Source organism: Clupea harengus, chromosome 2 (genome assembly GCF_900700415.2).
Source record: "Clupea harengus chromosome 2, Ch_v2.0.2, whole genome shotgun sequence".
NCBI classification, from domain to species: Eukaryota; Metazoa; Chordata; class Actinopteri; order Clupeiformes; family Clupeidae; genus Clupea; species Clupea harengus.
Window position 1 is genome coordinate 18,318,378 of NC_045153.1, and position 22,642 is coordinate 18,341,019.

The following is a 22,642-nucleotide window of genomic DNA, read 5'->3' on the forward strand; positions in this document are numbered from 1 at the left end:
ATATGGAACCGGTTCCAATACAACCGGTACCTACCCGGACCGAAATGCAACGCAGATTTCGGTGCTTCATTTCGGTGCCTGAGCCAATTGAAAACGGTTGCTAGGCAGATTCCGCGGGGCACATGTAAAACTGCCCCAGCTCCCAATGTAAACTTTGTCCTGTGTCGCTCACGCTCATTGGTGTTTTCATAGCAACAGTCTTATGACAGTGAAGAGCATGCAGCATTTCACAGAGCAAGCACAAACAGAACTAGCCATCAACCTTTTAACAGAGAAAATACCGAAAGGTAAACGGTCAAAAGTGTGGCTGTATTTCGCACCAAAATATTCAAACATCGCGACGTGCAGTAAATGCAACAAAACAATTGCGTGAAAAGAGTGGAGAGAAGGCAAAGAGTCAACGGCAGTTCAGCAACCGAAGACTGAAAAATAAACGGAGATGACAGCTATACTTAACCTACGGTAGTCTCTTAAAGGGGCAGTACACATTTTCTCGTACTCAGTGTGTTCAAGTAACAAGATTAACTATAAACAAGCTAGAAAAGATAGGTATAAACAAATCATAAAATGGTGAAATTTCATGAAATAAATGCAAACAAAATAATACATTTTTGACTCCAAAGGCAAATATGCTCATATTTTTGCAAAAGAAGTTTGAAGCTGTTTTTTGTATTTATTTATATTTATTTAAGTATACTATAAACTGTTGTTTACAGTTAATATAATGTTTATAGTTTGAAGTTAAAAAGTTTGAAGCCAAGTGTTTTGTATGTATTTATATTTATAATATACTTTAAACAGTTAATATATTGTTCAATTTGAAGAAAAAAAATTGAAGCTGTAGTGTGTGTACAGAGTGTGTGTGTGTGTTTTGTATTTATTTAAGTATAGTCTAAACTTTTGTTAACAGTTCATATATTATTTAAGTTTTAAGTTAAAAGGTGTTTTGTATTTATTTATATATATAATCTACTTTAAACAGTTCATATATTTGGCAATAAAGCCTTTCTTAAATGTCGTCAATCGTAAACATTTTTTTATTTTTTTATAAAAGTATCGGTTCCGGCACCGTTTAGGCACCGGTATCGTTTTAAAAGTATCGGTTATGTACCGGTATCGGATAAAAACCAAACGATACCCATCCCTAGTTGCAAGCAGGTCACATTTTCCCTTGAACAGAAGCCTCTCCAACTTCCTGTAATGTTTTCATGACTTCATGCACATAACTTTTTAATAAAATCCTAAAAAGCAGCGCCTTTTTATCCTCCTCAATAGTAGCCATTTTGACGTAGTTTTAAGTGAAATCATGTCCTCTTTGTCATTAGGTAAATCTCTTTTAGAGCTTAATGACAGACTGATACTGATATCTACCACAACCTTCTCAGTTGAGCATCTCCAGACTGTAATCTCATGAAAACATTACAGGAAGTTGGAGAGGCTTTTGTTCAAGGGAAAATGTGACTGGTTTATTTTTGTTATTATATAATTCACATTATTATTAAGACTTCTCTTATTATTCATATTATTGTTATTTCTTATTAATAAAAGTTATAATAATTAATAATGATAATAATGTTCCTCTTATTATTAATAATTATCATCACCATCATCTGAAAACCTTACATTTTTTGCTTACAGATTGATGATTTCTGACTGCTCCTTTGCTGATCTGAAGGTTATCTGATATGAAGAGAGTATAGAAATGTACGGCAACTTAAGCTACATGCAGAGGAGGTCTACACCTTATTATGACGACACGTCAGTCATCAGGGTGCTCCATGACCTGCGGCATCAGTGGATCAACACTTTGATTCTCAACAGCTTTGATGTTTTGCAGCTTGTCTCTGTATAAGACCTCTTACTTTGTCTTGTAACCGACGGAAGGTGGTGACTGTCTTGTCAATGTTGCAGTTATCCAAGGTTCTTTGTATTATGTGACACAACTGAAAAAAAATATATTTGAATGAAAGCCATTTTCCAAACAGTTGTTTTGGAGCTACAGGCTTAAAAATGAGCTTAAATTCCATTTCAATGTTTTACATATCCATCACAACATTATATCTACATCATGCTATTGTCTGTATCCTTACATTATTTGGATGAAGTGTTTGAATTTATTTTGCTTATATCTCAACCTCTCTTTTGCATGCTGTATGCTTCTAGTCTTTTACTAATTCCATTTGGCCTTACTTTCTTATTTTTTGGCAATAGCACTGAACCAAAAAACTAAGACACCTGTGCTAAGACTTCTGGGTAGTGTGATCACCTTCTTGACAGTTGAAATTATTTGCCACTCTCTAGTACAGTGGTAGGGGTAGACCTATTTTCATTCATGCTGTTGTCTGTCTGATTGTTAGAATTAAAGAAGAAAAAATAGTTTAAAAGCTGTGTTCTGGTTACTTCCAGAGACAATAGTAGGTGTAGGTTAAGCCCACAAAATGCTATTAACAATAAATTCATTTATTGAATGAGTGTGTTCAGTGCATCCCAGTTTTTATGTTTATGTTTTATGTTTATTTTATGTCTATTTTTAAGTGAATCACTGTGTCATTTCTTTGTGCACGTAATTTCGTAGTTGTTAAGCACTTTGAGCTGCATTGTTTTGTATGAAAGGTGCTATACAAATAAAGTTTATTATAAAAACAGGTGATAACAAAGTTACAGATGTTGGTGTACCTATAAACGTACCTATAAACGTATGCTATATGTTCACATTTCAATACATTACATTATCATTTTTAAACAAGTGATATGGAGGCCTTCACTATTCTCTTCTTTTATCTTAGAAACACTATTTTAGTGTGGTTCATAATTAAGCACATACAGGTCCAATGACACAAACTACTATACGAAGTTAAGAATTTGAGAACACAATATGATTGCTTCATTCCATCAAATTATTCAAACTATTCAAATTACTAGTAAATTATTTCTAGAACCTGTGATTTTCGATTTGACAGATTTGTTATCCTTAAGGGTAATCTATCCTTAATGATCCCCAGACAGTGGCCTGTTGAAGTCACCGCAATACTGAAAAATACTGTTGTCCTTAAAACAACTGAAAACAAATTACTGTTACATTTGACATCATATGGCCAGTGACACCAACCCATAGATAACACCACATGTGATGGCGTACTTATTTTCGCGAAGAACACATACACAGTAAACATACCCTTCACTTCAAGGCATTGAGTTCTAGTTCCAAGTCGACATGGAACTTACTTGTCTTCCATGTTCTTCTCAAGTTGAAACCTTGAATGCACACTTCGTTGACTCCTTGGTCAATCCAGCCCAGCCATTGAAGGCATCAGCCAATCTTGGGTGAAAAACAGTGGTACATCCCAGTAGCTCTTCATCCTGAGGTTTATCTGCCCTTCTTTTATGTGCTTCTCTTCACCTCTCCCAGCCCTTTGTCCTTCTAAAATTCAGTTCAATTCAATTGTATTTATATAGTGCCAGAACAATAAAATTGTCTCAAGGCGCTTTACAGAGCCCAGAGCCAATACACATCTATGCTGGCAATCTTCATTACTATTAATGTATGAGAATGGATCACAATAGGATTTCACTTGCACATCTGAGTATTGTTGGTAGTATGTATCCACTTTTTAAATCATTTCATAGGACATAAAATTATTTTTTAACTCTTTATCATAAATTCACTCTTTCAGTCTGAGTTCCTGGTAAGATCAAGTCCAAAACTATTCTATCTTGGCACAGGCTATAATCAAACCAATTGTCCAAAATGTGCTCATCCACTCTTGAAAATGGAAAACATTTAAGTTGTAGTAACATGGCTGAACCCATAGAGGGCAAAAGACATCACAAGTTTTATATCGACAGCTTTGTCTTCTGCTCACAAACATTGAATTAATGAACTTTCTCCATTAAACTGTTGATATGTTTGCTTTTAATTATAAGACCTTATATAGCATCAAGCTATATAAATTAAGTGGGTCCATCAGTGTCCTTTTAAAACAATGATGAATCATTTAATGGCTGCTTGCAAATCAGTTATTTGTGAATTGGAAAGAAATCTGGCCCTCTGCTTTTTCTGCTTAAGTTTTCTTTCCAGATCCAGATACAATATTTTTTTTTTGTTTTACCTTCTCAATTTCTTTATTTGCTTGTATATTTTCAGAATGTATCACAATGCTATTTACTGTAAAGACATGAATGTACATTGGAGTCTGATTACACAATGAGTAGTCCCTAATTCATGTGCCCCTTACTCTTGTTGTGGACACAAACTGAAATTGTGAACTTGCTTATTCATCAGGTTTCAGGACATTTGAATGACAAAACCTGTTGCAGTCCGAATGAGGTATAAAAGGCGTCCGTGAGCCTACACACGGCAGTTGGATGGAATCCCAGGTCGACAACCCTTCAAACATGGGCAAGGTACAGTATGTTACATGGAGAACTGTTTGAATAAACTAGAAATCTTTTTTTAAGGTTCTAACTAGAAATTACAAACTGATAACTTCCATACTTTTGCTTTTTGTTCTGTAGATTATTTTTTACGAGGAGAGGAACTTCCAGGGGCGCTCTTATGAGTGCATGAGCGACTGCCCCGACATGTCCTCCTTCCTCAGCCGCAGCCACTCCTGCAGAGTGGAGAGCGGCTGCTTCATGGTGTACGAGCGTCCCAACTTCATGGGCAACCAGTTCTTCATGAAGAGGGGCGAATACTCCGACTACACCCGCATGGGGCTGACTGATTCCGTCCGCTCCTGTCGCATGATCCCCATGGTAACCAATGTTCATGATATTCACCATATTAGTTTGTTGATCACTTCAGAATCAGAATCAGAATCAGGTTTTATTGGCCAAGTAAGTTTGCACAAACAAGGAATTTGACTTGGTAAAGTGACTCTCAGTGTGCTTACACAAAATATACAACACAATACAATACAATACAATACAATACAATACAATACAATACAAACAAACAAACAAACAGTGCAACAGTGCAATGGACTAAGGAGTTTAAAAAAGTATGTACAAGGCGGAATGGCTATATACAGTAGCTGTGAAATGTTGCGCAACAGTAGTGCAAAGAAGAAGTGGAGAGTGCGAGAAGTGCAGGGATAAATTCTTCAGTCTTTCCTGCACCTAGATCCATTCAAGCATTAAGCAAATAAGTTTTCTTTTAACTACAGCACAGAGGATCTTTCAGAATGAGGATCTACGAGAAGGAGAACTTCGGAGGTCAGAGTATGGAGCTGATGGATGACTGTGACTCCATCATGGATCGCCATCGTATGTCTGACTGCCAGTCCTGCAACGTTATGGATGGCCACTGGCTCATGTATGAGCAGCCCCACTTCAGAGGCAGAATGATGTACATGAGGCCTGGAGAGTACAGAAGCTTCAGAGACATGGGATTCAGCAACACCAGATTCATGAGCATGAAGCGCATCACTGACCAGTGCCAGTAACAAGGACAGAGATAGAATGTCATTCTTTAAGATTCTAATTCACTTGCTGATTCATTGACAAGTCATTTTGCTGTGTTACAAATGATTGTCTTTGGATCTAAAAAACATTCAAGCAAAATTCACAAATAAAACATTTGTAATAACAAAACATACCTGCCTTTCCTGATTTTACTAGTGGGTACAAATGCATAGCTTGTGGTATAGCTCGACCTCTTCTCACACTCACCCTCACATTCTTCCTCTGACATCTGACTCATTTGCACCCTATGAAAACTAATTTCAGGCAGCCATTGTCATTCAACCACGCGGTAAACTGTCATGACAGAACCGGCACGAGGGTGTATGCTGTTCCCTGCTGCACGAGAGCAGAGCAAAACAATTACACCACAACCTCAAAGGGGTCACGTTTCAACTGCTGTCATTTTAGCTTTGACTCAAACAAGGCACCACCAATGCCAATCCCTACAATGCATTCGCTTTGTGTAATTCCAGTTCCATTCCCTCAAATTTCAGGTTAAATGTCCATAACCCACCAATGTAAAATATCATCGAAAGAATAATGGTTCACAATAATGGTTCACAGACTTGTATTGCATTGACTAACATGCAGTTATAATATAAATATAATATTATACTATATAACATATAAGTCTTTAATATATTAGTCAGCAAAACTGCTATTTATTGACATATACGGTGGTTCAGAACACTGAAAAATAAAAAAGGGATTGACAAGGTTAATAAATCACATTATATTGGAATTACATTACTCTTGCTTCTCTTTAAAACATGTTATAATGTTAAACTAATATGTTTTGTCACCGCATCCAATTTATCCAACTGAATCATGTAAGATGAGAGTAAATCCAAAAAGTAAGTTCACCAGGGATGCACCGATGCCGGTATTGGGTATTGGGCTGATACTGTGCTCTTATACTCGAAGAATTAATACGATTAATGAATACGAATTTCTGCTATACCACTTCATGGCAACATTACATTAAATTCAAGGCTGAGGTCAGGAAGTGCACTGTCATTTTTGATTGTCTTATTAGATTTGCCTGCCGGAAACAGCTGGTAGCAGGATTTTATGACTGTCTGCCATTTTCTGCTGCCCTATCAAACCTGCCTACCGGAAACAGTTGGGTAGGATAAATTGATAGAACATCGGCATAGGCAAATTATTAAGGAATCATATTGGGAATTGGCAAGTACACAAATGGATCTGAAGAGAAGACTTGTCTTTCCGGAGGAGGTGGCGGTAACCTCACTTCGACCAGACATGGTTCTTCTATCCAGGAGCACAAAGACCATCATCGTAGCCGAACTCACAGTGCCATGGGAGGTCAGGCTAGCCATCCCTCACCAACTGAAGAAAGCAAAGTACCAAGATCTGATCGACGAGGCTCTACTTAAAGGATGGCACGCAACCTTATTTCCAATCGAAGTTGGCTGCTGTGGTTTCCCAGCAACATCACTGCGCTATTTCTTACAGAGGGTTGGCTTGGAACCCAAGCATCTGAAGAAAGCCACTAGGGAGATAGCCATGGAAGCTGAAACCAGCTCAAGATGGTTGTGGCTGACCAGAGATCGCAATTGGAACCCTTCTGCAGGTGAAGGTTAATCTTCGCTGCCCCACTCAGGCGAGGCGTACCAGGCTAAGGGGCGAATCGCTGGTGACCCTGAGATACCTGCTGAGGATGCAGAAGGGTTTCCAACACCACACTTACACTAAGGAATATGCCGTAAGGAGGAACCTGCAACACCATATCGTAGCTCCTGCAGTTTTCTGCTTGTAGCAAAGCATCTCTGATGTTTATTCACCTGTAAGTACTCGTACTCTGTCAGAAAAAAGTAGTATTGGTACATCCCCAAAGTTCCAAACCAGGAAGGCAAATGATTACATCGGATCTCTGGAGAACCGTGCTGCCACCACCTCCTTGTTCAATGTATTCCCATAAGCCTTAAAAAATGAATGCTTCTGAATGTTGATGTATTCAGAACATGCCATTTCTAGTAGCATTGATATTGCAATATTTCAATATTACAAGATTGTCTTGATATTTCAAGATTACATTCATTATGTACCTCCTTAGCAAACCTACATAAAACTATGATGTTGAGGTTACATGATTAAATAAAGAAATCGTTATTTCATTTAACCTTAATTTGTCATAGGAATTAGTTGGTCAAGTTGTATCTGTTTTATAAGCTAAAGTGCAAAACATCGCCCACATTTGCACCACTATAAGCACAATGTCTGCTCACACTTTTTGCAAAACAATATACACAGTGATTTGCAAAACACTAAACACACTTGTATACATTAGACACCACACAAGACCAATCCTGCAGATTGATGAAAATATAATTTATTTTTCTCCATATACTCAAATTAGTCAACATGTCAACATGGAGATTCACAAGAAAAACAAAAAAACATGTCCCAGTTTTCATGCATTAGACAAACATAACATTGTATCCAGTACAAAAAAAAAAATCTAAAAAAAGCTGAAAATACAGTACAGAAAATGCTACACGTTGTCTCTTCGCCAAGCTGGATCTGGCCAGAGAATTTCATCGACATCACAGGCAATATCCCCATTCGCAAGACAGCGAGGGAAGAATCTTCTTGAATGCCGAATCCATTCTTGTATGGCTGCGGGCTCAATTTGATCACAGGCCTCCTCCATGGCCTGAATGAGGGGTACCTGAGCCTGGGGCTGGAGATCATAAACCCTCCACCACCATCCCGAGAAAAACTCCTCAATTGGGTTCAGAAATGGAGAGTATGGTGGCAGGTATAGGATTGTGAAATGCGGATGGTGCTGAAACCAGTTCTGGACCAGAGCAGAGTGGTGGAATGATACATTGTCCCAGATAACAATGTATTGCATCTGGTGCATGTTGTTAACTGCTGTGATGTTGTACAATCTGTCCAAAAATGTGAGGATGTGAGGTGTACTGTATGGACCCATATTGGCATGACGGAGGAGGACCCCATTCTGGGCAATGCCAGCGCAAAGGGTGATGTTACCCCCACGTTGCCCCGGGACACTGATTATAGCCCTGTGGCCAATTATGTTTCTGCCTCTCCTTCTTACTTTTGAGAGGTTGAACCCTGCCTCATCAATATATATAAATTCATGAGGGATTGCCTCAGCATCCATTTTTAAACCTCTCTGAAATACAGTGAAAGACAAGATTGTGTAGTTCAGCATAGATTTAGTATACAGTACATTTACATGTAAAAAGGTTATGTGTGCAGTATGGAACATCAGAGTGCTAAAGTGAACAATACATACCTCCACATACTCATGCCGCAGCTGTTTCACCCTCTCCGAGTTCCGTTCAAAAAGCACTCGATATATCTGTTTCATCTGCACCTGATGTTTGTTCAGGATGGGTGCTAGTGTGGACAAAGAGACCTGATTCACATTATGGAAAATGGCATGGTCTCCAATAATGTTGGCTTGGATTTCTTCTTGCAGTCTTATGGCATTATTGGCCAAAACCATGTTTACAATCTCTCTCTCTTGCTGTTGTGTAAAAATGGGTGCCCTTCCTCCTTGTTGTTCTTGACCCTCAATCCTATGTAGAACAAAATACATGTAACCTACTGTAAAATGTCACAGGAAGGGGTATCAAAAGTGCTGATATGGTGCATACAATAAGCAATGATCCTCTTCTTCTTTGAGCTTCTTTGAACTCCTCCTGCTTCAGGTCTTCCTCTTCCTCTACCTCTACCTCTGGCACGGCCTCTGGCACAGCCTCTGCCTCTTCCTCCTTCCCCTCTTCCGTGGATTCCCCCTCTCACCCTTCACTCTTCTCCTTCCTTCCATTTTGGTTGAAGATAGGTGAACTCACCAGCTGCATTTTTATAGTGCTTCAACCTGATTGGTGTGCCTACAATTAAGCAATCTTGTGTTTGCGCACCTGACGGCTGTGTTTAACCAATTGGCACATAGGTGTGGTAATTTGACAGTCAGTGCTTTGGAATTGCAAGGAAGTGACATCTTGATATACTTTTGTGTGTAATGTATAGAAATGTGTTTAGTGTTTTGCAAATCACTGTGTGTATTGTTTTGCAAAAAGTGTGAGCTGACATTGTGCTTATAGTGGTGCAAATCTGGGCCGATGTTTTGTAAGGTTAGATAATTGGGTAATACTTTTGATTTTGGTGTTTATCCAATCGTAAAAAATTTTAACTGGAAGGGAGAATAAAAAAACTTTCCAGTATGTTACTGTTGCTGCATTATCAGATACAAACCAATTTTTTAAAATCACAATAAAAAAGCACTCAGCTGCAAGAGATTACAAGGATAAATCAGCTTTAAAATACATGGTACCACTGGTTAAAGTTAAATATGTAAAAGGACTGCAGCTACCCAGGACTGCAGCTACCCATATCCCCCTGCCCACACCAACACCGCCCCACCCTACCAACCCCCACTGTTCGCCAGGAACACACAGGAAGAATCTGGCACTGCCCCAGATGCAAACAATTGTGAATAATAACCACTTACAGACCGCTTTAACAAACATTATAGGCCGCTATATAGCTATGCTGAGTGTGGAGTTTACACAATGGGTACATAGATCATGAAGCAATCAAGATCAGTATAAAAGCAGCAGTGATAACGTGTTGATATAGTACTACCAGTGCTCTCGTGGAAGGCATTAGACATCATCATGGGCAGGGTAGTATACCGATAATAATTTTCACTACTGTAGTGACTTTTTCCTGTTTCAGTGCATCTCCTCTACATCATCTAATGAATATCAATGGACTCTCAAGTCCCTTCGCTTCACAGAGTCTATATGTGTTCTGCTGTGAAGACTGTCATTGATCAGTGATTATGTTTTCTATTCAGATCATCTTCTACGAGGACAAGAACTTCCAGGGTCGCTCCTATGAGACCAGCAGCGACTGTGCTGAGCTGACCTCCTACCTCAGCCGCTGCAACTCCTGCAGGGTTGAGAGCGGCTGCTTCATGGTCTACGAACGCCCTAACTACATGGGTCACCAGATGCTGGCCAGGAGAGGAGACTATCCTGACAACCAGCGACTGATGGGCATGAGTATGAGTGACTGCGTCAGATCCTGCCGCATGATTCCAATGGTACGTCGATTTTGTTTGGTCATGCCAACATGAAAGGCTGGTATGGGACAGAACGTAAAAACTCTAGACAGTCCCATTAGCCAAAGAGCCTCTTTTATGCTGAAACCCTACGATGAATAAGCCATTTTGCCTCAAAAAAGGTAATTTTAGTGTCGAAAAACAGTGTGTTTTTTTAACTTGCCTAATGGATTGACTTGATGGTTTCATTCTACAACAGCACAGAGGAACCTTCCGCATGAGGATTTTCGAGAAGGAGAACTTCAGTGGGCAGATGCATGAGCTCATGGACGACTGTGACTCCATCCAGGAGCGTTTCCGCATGTCTGACTGCCAGTCCTGCAATGTGATGGAGGGCCACTGGCTCATGTACGAGCAGCCCAACTACAGGGGCAGGATGATGTACATGAGGCCTGGCGAGTACAGAAGCTTCAGGGACATGGGAATGGGGCCCATGAGGATTGGGTCTATTAGACGCATTATGGAGTCTTGTTAAAGCTTTTCGCATCATTATGTGATGATACGTGTACCTCAACCAAGTTGAATAAATCTAACTTTTCTGTCAAAGAACATCCTCTTTAGCTGTTTTAATTTAGAAATTAAGGTAAACCAAGGTTTAAAGAGGGGAAACACATAACAAAGAAGTGATAATATAGTCTATGAGGAGCAAATACTTTTTATTAGATTTTCAAAAATACTTTAAGCTTTACACGATACACAATGTCAAACTTAGTCCAGATCAAGTCTGAGTCAATTGCTAGTCATGTTAACTGTTTTGGTTAGAAATGTATCAATAGAAATGCAAACATTTGCTCAAAGTTACAAGATACCTCTAAGGAAAGAGGTTAAGGTAGTCCAAAGAGAATGTGTAACACTGCTATAGGGCGGGACCCAAATGCATGACACTCAAGGCAAACTTTGAAATCACATAGGGGAATTTTTACTCATGACAGGGAATAAACAGGTGCAAACAGGAATGGTGCAATTACAGCGTGACGTTAACACAGACATTGACAGAGAACTGGAGAAAACTGGAGAACTGGAGAAAACCAAGGGCTTAAATCCACAGGACTAACCGTACAGAGATAAGATACATAACAAGACACAGGTGGACAGGGATCAATGAGACACACACCAGGCAGTAACAAGTGGGGCGTGAACAGAGGCACAACAAACCACTTGGCTAACAGGAAGAAAACACACATGACTATTACAAAATAAATGTCCAAAACAAGGAACAGATAAAAACCAGTGCAGGACGTGACAAAATGTCTTTAACATTTGTTTTGTTGGTGCATCTTACAACTGCCTTTAACTACCAGATCACTGGGGAAGAAAATCTGGAACAAAAATGATTTGGGACATAAATCAAGGTTTCATACACCACTCACTAAACATCACACCTATATTATGACTATATCATGGTTGAAAACAAATATTGTTTGGATGTTAAGCCAAAATGAAAATTCATACATTGGGTCCCAACAGACTCATGCAAAAATAATATCCCATAATTTATAAGCATGAAGAGATGGCTCACAAGTTATACATACAGTGGGCTACAGAAAAATATGACAAATTATTAATTTTGTATTATTTATTATTATCTATTTTTTGGGGGGCTTCATTTGTGTTCACATCACAATTTTTAAGTGTCAACTTAGATTATTTATTTTTCTTTCTAAAAGCATGCAGAAAAGAATCGAACACGTCTGACATAAATGCCTTCTGGATTAACCTCTACATTGTACCACCTTGTACTGCTGTGCTCAAGAAAGAAATGCAATTTAAGTGTTTAAGTATCTGTAACTACCAAGAGAAAAAAAAAACAAACATGAAATCTCAATACTAGTGATCCACATTATGCATGCCTTTAACCAGCTTTCTAAAGTAAATACTTTTGTAACCAATATAAATATAAATCTATAAACTTCACAGGTGAGGCCAAAGTGAGCCCGGACTGTTAAGGGACAGTAAGGACAAGGAATTAAAGTGTTTTCTCAGGGAGACTGTGCAGAAGTGGTTCAGTTTTATGGCATGGGGCCGGTACACTGTCCAGGATTCACAGGCATACAGTGTAGTAATAATGACAGCCTTGTACACCTTCAGTTTAGTTTGCAGGTTAATACCACCTCTGTTGCAAATATTGGGGTATAGCTTGCCAAAGGCAGTGTTAGCTTTAGCAATCCTGGGGCTCACTTCGCAGCGGTGACGTTTCGGGACAGTGTGCTGGTGAACTAGTGAAGTTGGGTGAACTTTTTATCGATGGTCAGTCATATTCACTGATGTTGGGCTCCAAATATGCTTTCCCGGGGGCTGGCTGGTGCATTACTTCAGCTTCCTCTGTGCTGTTGGAGAGAAATCATCAATACTGTGTTGAGCTGGTAAGCAGTTGTCACCAAACAGGAGTCCCGAATGGTACCTGTTATGACCTAGGTTTTCACTTTAAGCCTCCTAAGGTTGAAAAGCTAATCGTCAGTGCAACATCTTATGTCAAATCCTAGCATCATCATCCTTAAAAGCATTAGTAAGTGATATAATTAATTTCAAAACACTTGTTAATGACTTAAGAATGTACAGTATTAATCAAGTGACTTGTATTAATAATTACCTTGTATGAATCATGTGCTTATGTAAGCAGGAAAATGGCTTTTCTGTGTTTCTGTGTGTGGGTTACTAAGATTATTAGGTGTTGACGCCACCTAGTCTGCATATGTGTAAGAGCTATATGCGTAAGAGAAGGAACCTTTTGTCTATGTTTGAGTGAGGTCAGAGGTGATAAGAAGGGTCAAACTGTGCTTGTTCGATCCTATGTAAAACTGACATCCTTGGATTACAATAAACGCAGTTGGGATGACACGAAAGGACTTTTAGTCGAGCGTGGCTATTCTTGCTGACATTAGAAACATTTATGGCTTCAGAGTTGACAATTGTTGCTGAATAAATATACTAATCTACAACTCCAGTCCTGAGATAACTTGAGTGAATTTTCACCTAACAGTCAGCATGGGAGAAAACATCAGCGTGAACATCATGCATTTGACACCACTGGTGACAGGAAAGGGCTCTGATGTCTCACCGTTGTCTTGAACTCTTGCTTGCATGCCATCGTGGAATTGCCATACAATCTTGATTGACTATCCAGGGCAGTCCAACTTTTTTTCATGATTTTTTACAGTCCTTCCCTGCTGACTGTCTCGAAAGATAGGTGAGATCAACAAAAGTGGAGTACAGGTCAGTATTCTGTTCCTGACATTTCTCCTGAAGTTGTCTTGCAGCAAACACCAAGTTGATGGTCTCGTGTTCATTTTCAAAATACGCATACCTGGTGGTTGCCCTTGCGCTTGTTCAAGTGAATGATTGTCGCATCCCTGAAATCCTGTGGAATCGCTTCCTCCTCTCACGACTGTAGAAAGAGCCGGTGAAGCTTTCAGTTAACGCTGGGCCGGTTTGCTTATATATTTCAGCTGGGATTGAGTCTGAGCCAGGAGCTTTGCCCTTGGAGAGCAGACATTTCACTGACTGAGTCTCAGCAAGGGTTGGTGGGTCGTCCAGTTTAATTGACGGCAGCTTGAGGAAGATGATTGATTGCTGCATCATTGATGTGTGAAGGACAATGCCCACCAGAATTTAGTTTTTGTCAGTGATCAGTGTGTTCCTATCTGTACTGAGAAGAGGGGATGATCCTGATGATATGGGGCCATTGACGTCCTTCAGTAATTTGTAAAAGTATTTCATGTCATACCTGTCTGCATAACCATGGACCTCATCACCTTTCCTGCTCAGCCAAGAGCCTTGCATTTCCATAGTCTTTGCTGTACATTCCTTTTTTTCAAAGGCAATGACAATGATGTAATCAATAAGATGTCAGTGCTTGGACCAAGGGAGCATCCATTATATCCTGTAATGGGTAGAAGGCAGAAGACTGTGTTGGTGATCAAAAGTTAATGTTCAGCACACATCTGAAGAAGAAGACTGTTGCTGTTGCAGTGTTCTATACCAAGACTGATGAGGCAAAAGGCAATGACATGTACTTCTTCGTAAAACTTGTCCTTGACTGCGTCGGGGTCGGTCATGGTTTGTGCATAGGCAGTGACAATGGTGGCATGCCGTTTGCCTGGTAGCAGGTGGAGCTTAAGCGTCATAGGTCATAGGTCATTCACACCTTTTGGGAGCCCAGCTAGCTTGCTAACAAGCGTGGTCTTGACAGCAAAACCAACTCCCGTTGCACGTCTTTCTTCGTTACTTCTTGTACTCCAGAAGAAACTGAAACTTTCACACATCTCATCCTCCCCAGCTCGCCGAGTCTCGCTCACTCACAATGGGGCTACGGCTGCCAGAGAACCCACACATGGCACTTCATCGCTTACATATGCCCACAGGACTTGGAGGGTTAGTTGATGACTATTACTATGACTTGCACAAAGACTTGGATTAAAGTGAGTTGTGCAGCTCATAGGCCTGACTCTCTCGCCTGAGTCCATCTACAATCCACTGGCAAAACAGAAGACAAGTCAAGTCAAATCAAAGGTGTGCAAGCTGTCCTAACAGGGGCACGGCAGGCCTCCCCATCAGAGATATTACCCCTCCCCGTGCACCCCTGTTAATCATTACTTAAAAATGTATTGCAAATATATAAATCAGTCCATAATCCACAACATCTAGTAAGAGTACATGGCAGAGGGCCAAGTTTAATCATCTGGGCTTGTCTATGCATGATCTGTACATTATCAGTTTCCCAGCATAGAGCACATCAGAAACAGCCTCCATATTCAGACAGCTCTTTTTGTAAGGGGAATTTTCTACAGTGCACAACAGACAATATGGAAAGAAGCCGTTAGTTCTAAACGCATTCAATGCCAAATAATAACCCTTTGGGTTCTGCTTTGAAAAACAGGCCCCAGTACAACACGATTGGGCTGATGACTCAGGACTTTCAGACAAAGGTACAGCAGTAGGTCAGGAATGATGTTCAGTATAAATATGGCCAGAAGGGCAACGTAATGGCATCATCTGTGAGATACGACCATCTATCACCATGGGCAGAGTAAGACATTTTACATTTTACATTTAGACGAAGTACATCACATAGTTGTAATTAGGGGATTGAAAGACTGAACTGTTAATTCATTTAATTAAATTGGATGGCACTGCTTTTGAAAATATGTTTAATATGTACACAAAGTTGATTTCAGCTCTTTTCTAAAGAGCGGTAGTGGCACCATGTTTTGTGGAGCCAAGATGACTTAAGATAGAAAATATTACATTCATTGAAACAATATGAAATGAGAAGCAGAATATGAAATTCAATTCATTCAGTCAATCCCAGTAATGTTAAATCCTAAAATTCAAGAAGGATACATTTAGCTGCCGTCTACTCTAGCATAACAGTATTTTATCCCACAAAGGTATGAACTGTGAGATCTTTGTGTTTCTTTGCAGATCATCTTCTACGAGGAGAGAAACTTCCAGGGTCGCTCCCATGAGTGCATGAGCGACTGTGCTGATGTGTCCTCCTACCTCAGCCGTTGTCAATCCTGCAGGGTGGACAGTGGCTGCTTCATGGTGTACGAGCGTCCCAACTACATCGGTAGCCAGTTCTTCATGAGGAGGGGCGAGTACTCTGACTTCCAGCGTATGGGACTGAGTGACTCCATCCGCTCCTGTCGTATGATCCCCATGGTAAACCATTTTCACTGTATACATTTGATTCGATTCAACATTAGGATCTTTTGGATCAATTTAGTGCTGAATTCTGAATTAAGATGCCATTTAAATGTGCAGCAAAATATTACAACCAATCACCCTTTTTAATTTTTTTTTTTTTACAAATCACATAGGCAACCTGCATTATTCAATTGCCATATTAGGCAAAAAAGTTTAACAGTATGTATGTTAAAAATAGCTCCTAATGGCTTTGACATCTATGTCCTCCAACTACAGCACAGAGGAACTTTCAGAATGAAGATCTACGAGAGGGAGAACTTCGTGGGTCAGTCTATGGAGCTGATGGAGGACTGTGAATCTATCCAGGAGCGTTTCCGCATGGCCGACTGCCAGTCCTGCAACGTGATGGAAGGCCACTGGCTCATGTATGAGCAGCCCCACTTCAGAGGCAGGATGATGTACCTGATGCCTGGTGATCATAGGAGTTTCAGGGACATGGGTATTACCATGAAAGTTAGCTCCATCAGACGCATCATGGATTCTTGTTAGATGTCACATATATGGTTATAGTGGAAGTAATAATTTAGTTCCCATGTAAAGTTTATTAAAAAATCTGACTTCAAATGTCAAATCTGTTTTTATCAAGCAGCAATGATTTATTTTGATTACTTTGCCTTATTGAAGCAAGTACAATTAAACAGCTTAGCATCTAGATAGAAATGGAGGAAGATAATTGATAACTACAATAAAACAAATATCCGTCATGAGGAACATAATAGTCCCATGAAAGACAAGTTCAGAGTAAACTTTAAAGGTGGTCACATTTAGAAAGGTTAGTTGAAGATAATTTAGTCACCAAAACAAAATACACCAAGACCAGATGCAAGTATTGAGAAACGATAGGAGGCATAGTTCAAGCTAAACTGGAGATGGTTGTGCAAATAACATTCATTAGCACAGTTACGGCCATAGGTACATAGGTGAAAAGAAAACAAATCCTGACAAAATAAACTCTAATTACCGTAATTACTCTAACTCTAAAAACTCTAATTACCTCAATTACTCTAACTCTAATTAACTCAAATAATAATGGCAATCATTGCATGATATGTATGATCAACACAAGTGTAGCTATACCATACCAATAAATAAGACCACCCTAACCAGGAACATTCACAAGAAATTGAAGGACTAGGGACAGAAGTGAAGAAATTAGTCAAGAAATCTGGGTAGTCACAGCCTAAAAACCATAGCAGGCTCAATGCAGCCCAGTACTTAATAACAAATAGCATCACAAATCTATCAGGCACTTTAAGAGTTACTTTAACGGTCTGGTCATGCAGAAGATTGCTGAATGGGACATTTAGATAAGATAAGATAAGATAAACCTTTATTAATCCCTGTAAGGAAATTCAGGTATAATAGCAGCAAGGAGAGTTACAGGTCACAAGAGAGTGGGTTACAAGGTAAAAGGGAATAAAGATTGATGAATGGGACATTTAGATATTTAGGGCCTCATTTACTAACAGAATTGCTCCCACTTCAGGCGTAATTTCTGCGCAAAATGCGGGTAAAGGCATGGGACCGTATTTGCAAAGGCGACGCACTTGAGTAAAAACGTCGATTGCCCGCTGCTGGGAGGGTATAAGGGAAAGTGGGTGTTCGTCGCAAAGAAATGGGAGGAGATCCGAAAGTGCGCCTAAAGAAATTTGATGCAATTCATTTAAATAAAAAAATACGAACATCAGAAATGTTATTTGTTTAAATGTTTATATTTGATATATCATTTAATATAGGCATATAAAAATGTTTCCCACCAGCTAGCTGTTCGGCCAGTTCTTACCCAGAATCGCCGCTCTATGTATGGTTTTAACCGTACTCTATGCCTTTTCCACCCATCGTTCAAGCACACCGAGTACAGTGCTCGCCTTCTGCGCGTATCTATTCAGGAAAAGTACTTGTACCTGAAGTACACTAACTTAACTAAGTAAATTGTAGAGACAGAGCAGCATATTCATTTCACCTTCCATGTTTATTTTGACGTTATAGCCTCTTGAGCGCAAGCTGCCCCCAGTGCCATGGCAACCAAACGTCCCTGTCCACAATAAACGCATGTTCACAAAGAGTGTCCCCTTCCTAACATTAGATAGTTTGTTGGAGAAGTAACGCTGGCATCATAGTGTAAAAAGGATGAAATAACTATCACAGAATTTAAGGCACCTGCACTGAACAGAAGGGAACGGCACCAAAAATCCAGTTTCTCAAAATATTAGAATAAAGAATCTCAAATACAGAAATGTCAACCTGAGAAGAGCTCTGAACAGCTAATTAACTCAATGTCTCAGTCTGGTTCAGTACACACAACCAAAATCATGGGGAAGACTACTGACTTGACAGTTGTCCAGAAGACACTCATTGACACCCTCCATGAGGAGGGTAAGCCACAGAAAGTCATTGCTGAAAGGGCTTACTGTTCGCAGAGTGCTGTATTAAAGCATATTCGTGAAAAGTTGGCTGGAGGAGAAAAGTGTCGTAGGAAACGGCGCACAAGCAACAGGGATGACCACAGCCTTGAGTGGATTGTCAAGCAAAGCTGATTCAAGAACTTAGGGGAGCTTCACAAGGAGTGGGCTGAGGCTGGAGTCAGTGCATCAAGAGCCACCATGCACAGACGTGTCCAGGAATGGGCTACAATTCGCATTGTCGCATTCCTATTGTCAAGCCACTCCTGAACCAGAGACAACGTCAGCAGCGCCTTACCTGAGCAAAGGAGAAAAAGAACGGGACAGTTGCTCAGTGGAAATTTTGCATTTCATTTGGAAATCAAGGTCCCAGAGTCTGGAGAAAGAGTGGAGAGGCACAGAATCCAAGTTGCTTGAAGTCCAGTGTGAAGTTTCCACAGTCAGTGATGATTTGGGGTGCCATGTCATCTGCTGGTGTTGGTCCACTGTGTTTTTGTGTCGAGAGTAAAATGTGATCCACCAGACCCAACAATACAGACGAGCTGAAGGCCGCTATTAAAGCAACCAGGGCTTCCATAACAACTCAGCAGTGCCAAAGGCTGATTGCCTCCCTGTCACGCCGCATTGATGCAGTCGATGAGTGTTTTGAGTTAATTAGCTGATTAGAGCTCTTCTCAGGCCAACATTTCTATATTGTAAATGTTTTATTCTAATATTTTGAGAAACTGGATTTTTGATTTCCATAAGCTGTAAATCATAATCATCCAGATTAAAACTAAAAAGGCTTGAAACATGCCACTTTATGTGTAAGGATTCTATAATATATGAAGGTGTCACTTTTTTAATTAAATTAGAGAAAAAAATGAACTTTTCCATGATATTTTAATTTTCTGAGATGCACCTGTACTGTACGACAGCATTTGAGAAAAGGAAATAAAAATAAGTAAAAAAAAAAAAAAAACTACAATAACCTATTGAACTCAATGACTGCATTGCTTGAAATTTTATTTTACAATATATTGTGAGGTTGGTCACTTCCCTGCTGCAGACTCAATTCAAACTTTATTTGTACGGTGCATTTCATACCAGGAGGTAACACAATGAGGTATGTCTTAAGTGCACGTTTAAAGGCTCGGGAGGCTCCTTTCCTTTAAAGTAGGCCTTGGCCAAGTTAAGATACAATGTGGGCCAAACTTCAGAAGATGGACTTGTGTGACCACTCATCTTATTGCCTCATGCCATTCAGAAGGTGTATAAAAGGCTATCAGAGGCTAATGTGCACATCCAAGCAACCTCAATCATCCTCTCCCCTTCACTAGCTTTAAGTAATTAGAGCCTACCACATGCATTTAAGTGGGCCAATTGAACATTACCCTCACACAGTGTCACGTCTGTGCCGACATCCGCTCTGGCCACACCCCTTTCAGCACACTCTCACTCGCACTCCTAGCTGCACATCATTCCCATCTCATAATCACGAACCACACACACCTTCCCTAAATATACTCTTCACTTGCCTCACTCCGTTGTCTGGTCTCGTCGCTACACGGACAGAGTTTATGCCCGAGACGGCCAGCCCCGCGAATCCCTCATTGCTCCCGAGAGCCGTAGACGATCCTGCAGTCCCAGGCGCCCCAGACCCTGCAGTCCCAGGTATCCCAGGTGTCCCTATCCCAGGTATCCCAGGTGTCCCTGTCCCAGGTATCCCAGGTGTCTCTGTCCCAGGTATCCCAGGTGTCTCTGTCCCAGGTGTTCAAGTCCCAAGTGCCACAGCCCCGTCAATGCTATGGCATGGCACAAGAGACCCCTGACCCCGGTGGGCCAGGACGTCCGTATGCTCCAGGTGCAGGTGTGGATACCCCCCTTTTTGCCGCTCCTGCTGGTTTCCCGATGTCATCGAAGCCTACATATCCCAGAGTTCTGTGCCTCCTGGATCCAATGTCTGCCTTACCCAGAGTCCGTGCTCACGACCCCAGGTCTTACGTGACTTTCTTGTCCGACATGGGGACCCCTGCCCTCAGGAGCGGCTCCTGGAGGGGGGGAGGGGGGGGATGTCACGTCTGTGCCGACATCCGCTCCGGCCACGCCCCCTTCAGCACATTCTCACTCACTCTCCCAGCTGCACGTCTCGTCTCCACATTAGTCACGTTCGCACTCCTAGCTGCACATCATTCCCATCTCAAAATCACGAATCACACACACCTGGCACTCCCCTACATATACTCTTCACTTGCCTCCTTCCGGTGTCTGGTCTCGTCAATATATGGACAGAGTTTATGCCAGAGATGGCCAGCTCCGCGAAACCCTCTTTGCTCCAGAGATTCCGCCTCCAGTTGTCAGCCTGAGTTCCTGGTCCGCTGGCTTCCATCCTAGCAAGATTCCTTGTCCGCTGCCTTCCACGTCAGCGAGCTCCGTGCCTTCTGGTTCCTACGCCTACATATCCCAGAGTTCTGTGCCTCCTGGATCCAATGTCTGCCTTACCCGGAGTCCGTGCTCATGACCCCAGGTCTTACGTGACTTTCTTGTCCGGCTATGAGCCATATAGTTCTGTTCCGCGCCCTTGCGGCGAGTTAAACAGAGTGAGACTCTGTAGTTTTGTTAAGTTAGTTATCATAGTAAGTATTGTCTTGTTTTAGTGTTCCTGAGTGTGACTCAGTGTTAAGTTTAGTTAACTCTTTGGTGACGGTCCCTTTAAATTTCGGTCACTCATGACTGGTCACGTATTTTGTTGCATTCTTGTTCTATTTCACTCAATCTTCGTTCCCATGGTACTGAAAATGTTGTTTACAGTTGTCCAATCACAAAAGAGTATTTGATTTGAATACCCAGTCTCAAATACCATTGGTTTAGAGATGTTTTATAGAAAAATATTTTTGTCTACACGCTCGATCAAGCGGTTCATCTATGTTTACAAACGGACAATGAAGAGGACAACGATGCAGATAGTTCCACTGGTGGGATGAGCAGTGGAGAAGAGGAAGAACTTGATCATCTGTTAATGAATGATTGTGATAATGATCAAGAATTGAGGTTAGATGCGTCTATGTTCACTCCTAAACGACACGCTGTTTATCCTTACATTACAATTTCCGATCTTTTGCGCCATCAATATATATCAATATATACATCTTTATAGTAACACTAAACGTTATAACATTATATAATTATTTGGAATTGGTTATTGGAAGTTATTAGACGTTTTCTTGATAACCTATGTGTTTCCAGTGTTTTGTGTCCACGTGGAATGACGTTACATTCATGGATTCTTTCGTGTCATATGTCCCGCATTTAGATCGCGATACACATTATTTTTCATACAATGCTATCACTTCTGTCTCATAGTTATTTTGTTTATCTTGATCAACCAAAATAAATGATTATATATTTCTATACTTGCATTTGTGTTGTTATTTCTCGTATATAACTTTGTAGTTTGCTATTTATTATGATATTTCATCCTAAACATTCTTCTTATATCTATCTTGTGGTGGATAATATTCACCTTGATCATTGCATGGCAAATCATAGATCAGTAAAGAGACAAAGTAATTGCAACTTTGTCAAAGATCAATACATAAAACATGAATATTGATATATATCAACATTCATGTTTTATGTTGCTAATTTTCATTGCAGTGTTCAAGGTGAATATCATCCACCACAAGACAAGTCAAGTTCAGGGAGTGATTCTGAAAATTATCTTGGGTCACCTCTGCAAAAACGTGGCAGAGGACAACCACATGGCAGAGGACAGCCACGTGGAAGAAGGGCTAGGGGTAGAGGAAGGGGTACCAGCAGAAGTGATAGGGCCAGAGGTAAATGTGTAGCACCTGGTCCTGTTGATGTAAATAAAAGCTACGATGACCCAGACACTACAAATATTCTGCCTCCCTTTGCTCCACGGCGCCCACCAGGAAACCATTTTCCTAATCATACCCTGCGAGGGACA

At 40.6% G+C, this 22,642-nt stretch overlaps 3 protein-coding genes across 4 annotated transcripts; all 3 read left to right on the top strand.

Annotated features, from left to right (window-relative positions):
- The first annotated feature begins 4,096 nt into the window (after positions 1-4,096).
- LOC105892902 (gamma-crystallin M3-like) lies at positions 4,097-5,637 on the top strand. Its single transcript, XM_031578871.2, has 2 exons — positions 4,097-4,755; positions 5,166-5,637. Exons 1-2 carry the CDS (start codon positions 4,564-4,566, stop codon positions 5,442-5,444), a joined length of 471 nt encoding a protein of 156 aa, XP_031434731.1. The 5' UTR covers positions 4,097-4,563; the 3' UTR covers positions 5,445-5,637.
- Positions 5,638-9,174: 3,537 nt separating this feature from the next.
- On the top strand, positions 9,175-11,060 carry crygm5 (crystallin, gamma M5). 2 transcript variants are annotated; one of them, XM_012819488.1, is made up of 4 exons: positions 9,175-9,196; positions 10,129-10,145; positions 10,319-10,567; positions 10,785-11,060. In XM_012819488.1, the coding sequence occupies exons 2-4, from the start codon at positions 10,137-10,139 to the stop codon at positions 11,058-11,060; spliced, it is 534 nt and encodes a 177-aa protein (XP_012674942.1). In that variant the 5' UTR covers positions 9,175-9,196; positions 10,129-10,136. The 2 variants fall into 2 exon arrangements, with proteins under 2 accessions (XP_012674942.1, XP_031434742.1); XM_031578882.1 differs by lacking the exons at positions 9,175-9,196; positions 10,129-10,145 and having other exon boundaries at positions 10,304-10,567.
- Positions 11,061-14,511: 3,451 nt separating this feature from the next.
- On the top strand, positions 14,512-16,862 carry LOC105893138 (gamma-crystallin M3-like). Its single transcript, XM_031577924.1, has 3 exons — positions 14,512-14,641; positions 15,987-16,246; positions 16,508-16,862. The coding sequence occupies exons 1-3, from the start codon at positions 14,512-14,514 to the stop codon at positions 16,778-16,780; spliced, it is 663 nt and encodes a 220-aa protein (XP_031433784.1). The 3' UTR covers positions 16,781-16,862.
- Positions 16,863-22,642: the final 5,780 nt, after the last annotated feature.

Coding starts and splice junctions, on each gene's coding strand:
- LOC105892902 (XM_031578871.2), top strand. CDS start 4,564: ATGAGCGACTGCCCCGACATGTCCTCCTTCCTCAGCCGCAGCCACTCC. Junction 4,756..5,165: donor CCTGTCGCATGATCCCCATG/GTAACCAATGTT, acceptor TTTTAACTACAG/CACAGAGGATCTTTCAGAAT.
- crygm5 (XM_031578882.1), top strand. CDS start 10,304: ATGTTTTCTATTCAGATCATCTTCTACGAGGACAAGAACTTCCAGGGT. Junction 10,568..10,784: donor CCTGCCGCATGATTCCAATG/GTACGTCGATTT, acceptor ATTCTACAACAG/CACAGAGGAACCTTCCGCAT.
- LOC105893138 (XM_031577924.1), top strand. CDS start 14,512: ATGTTCAGCACACATCTGAAGAAGAAGACTGTTGCTGTTGCAGTGTTC. Junction 14,642..15,986: donor CTGCGTCGGGGTCGGTCATG/GTTTGTGCATAG, acceptor ATGAACTGTGAG/ATCTTTGTGTTTCTTTGCAG. Junction 16,247..16,507: donor CCTGTCGTATGATCCCCATG/GTAAACCATTTT, acceptor CTCCAACTACAG/CACAGAGGAACTTTCAGAAT.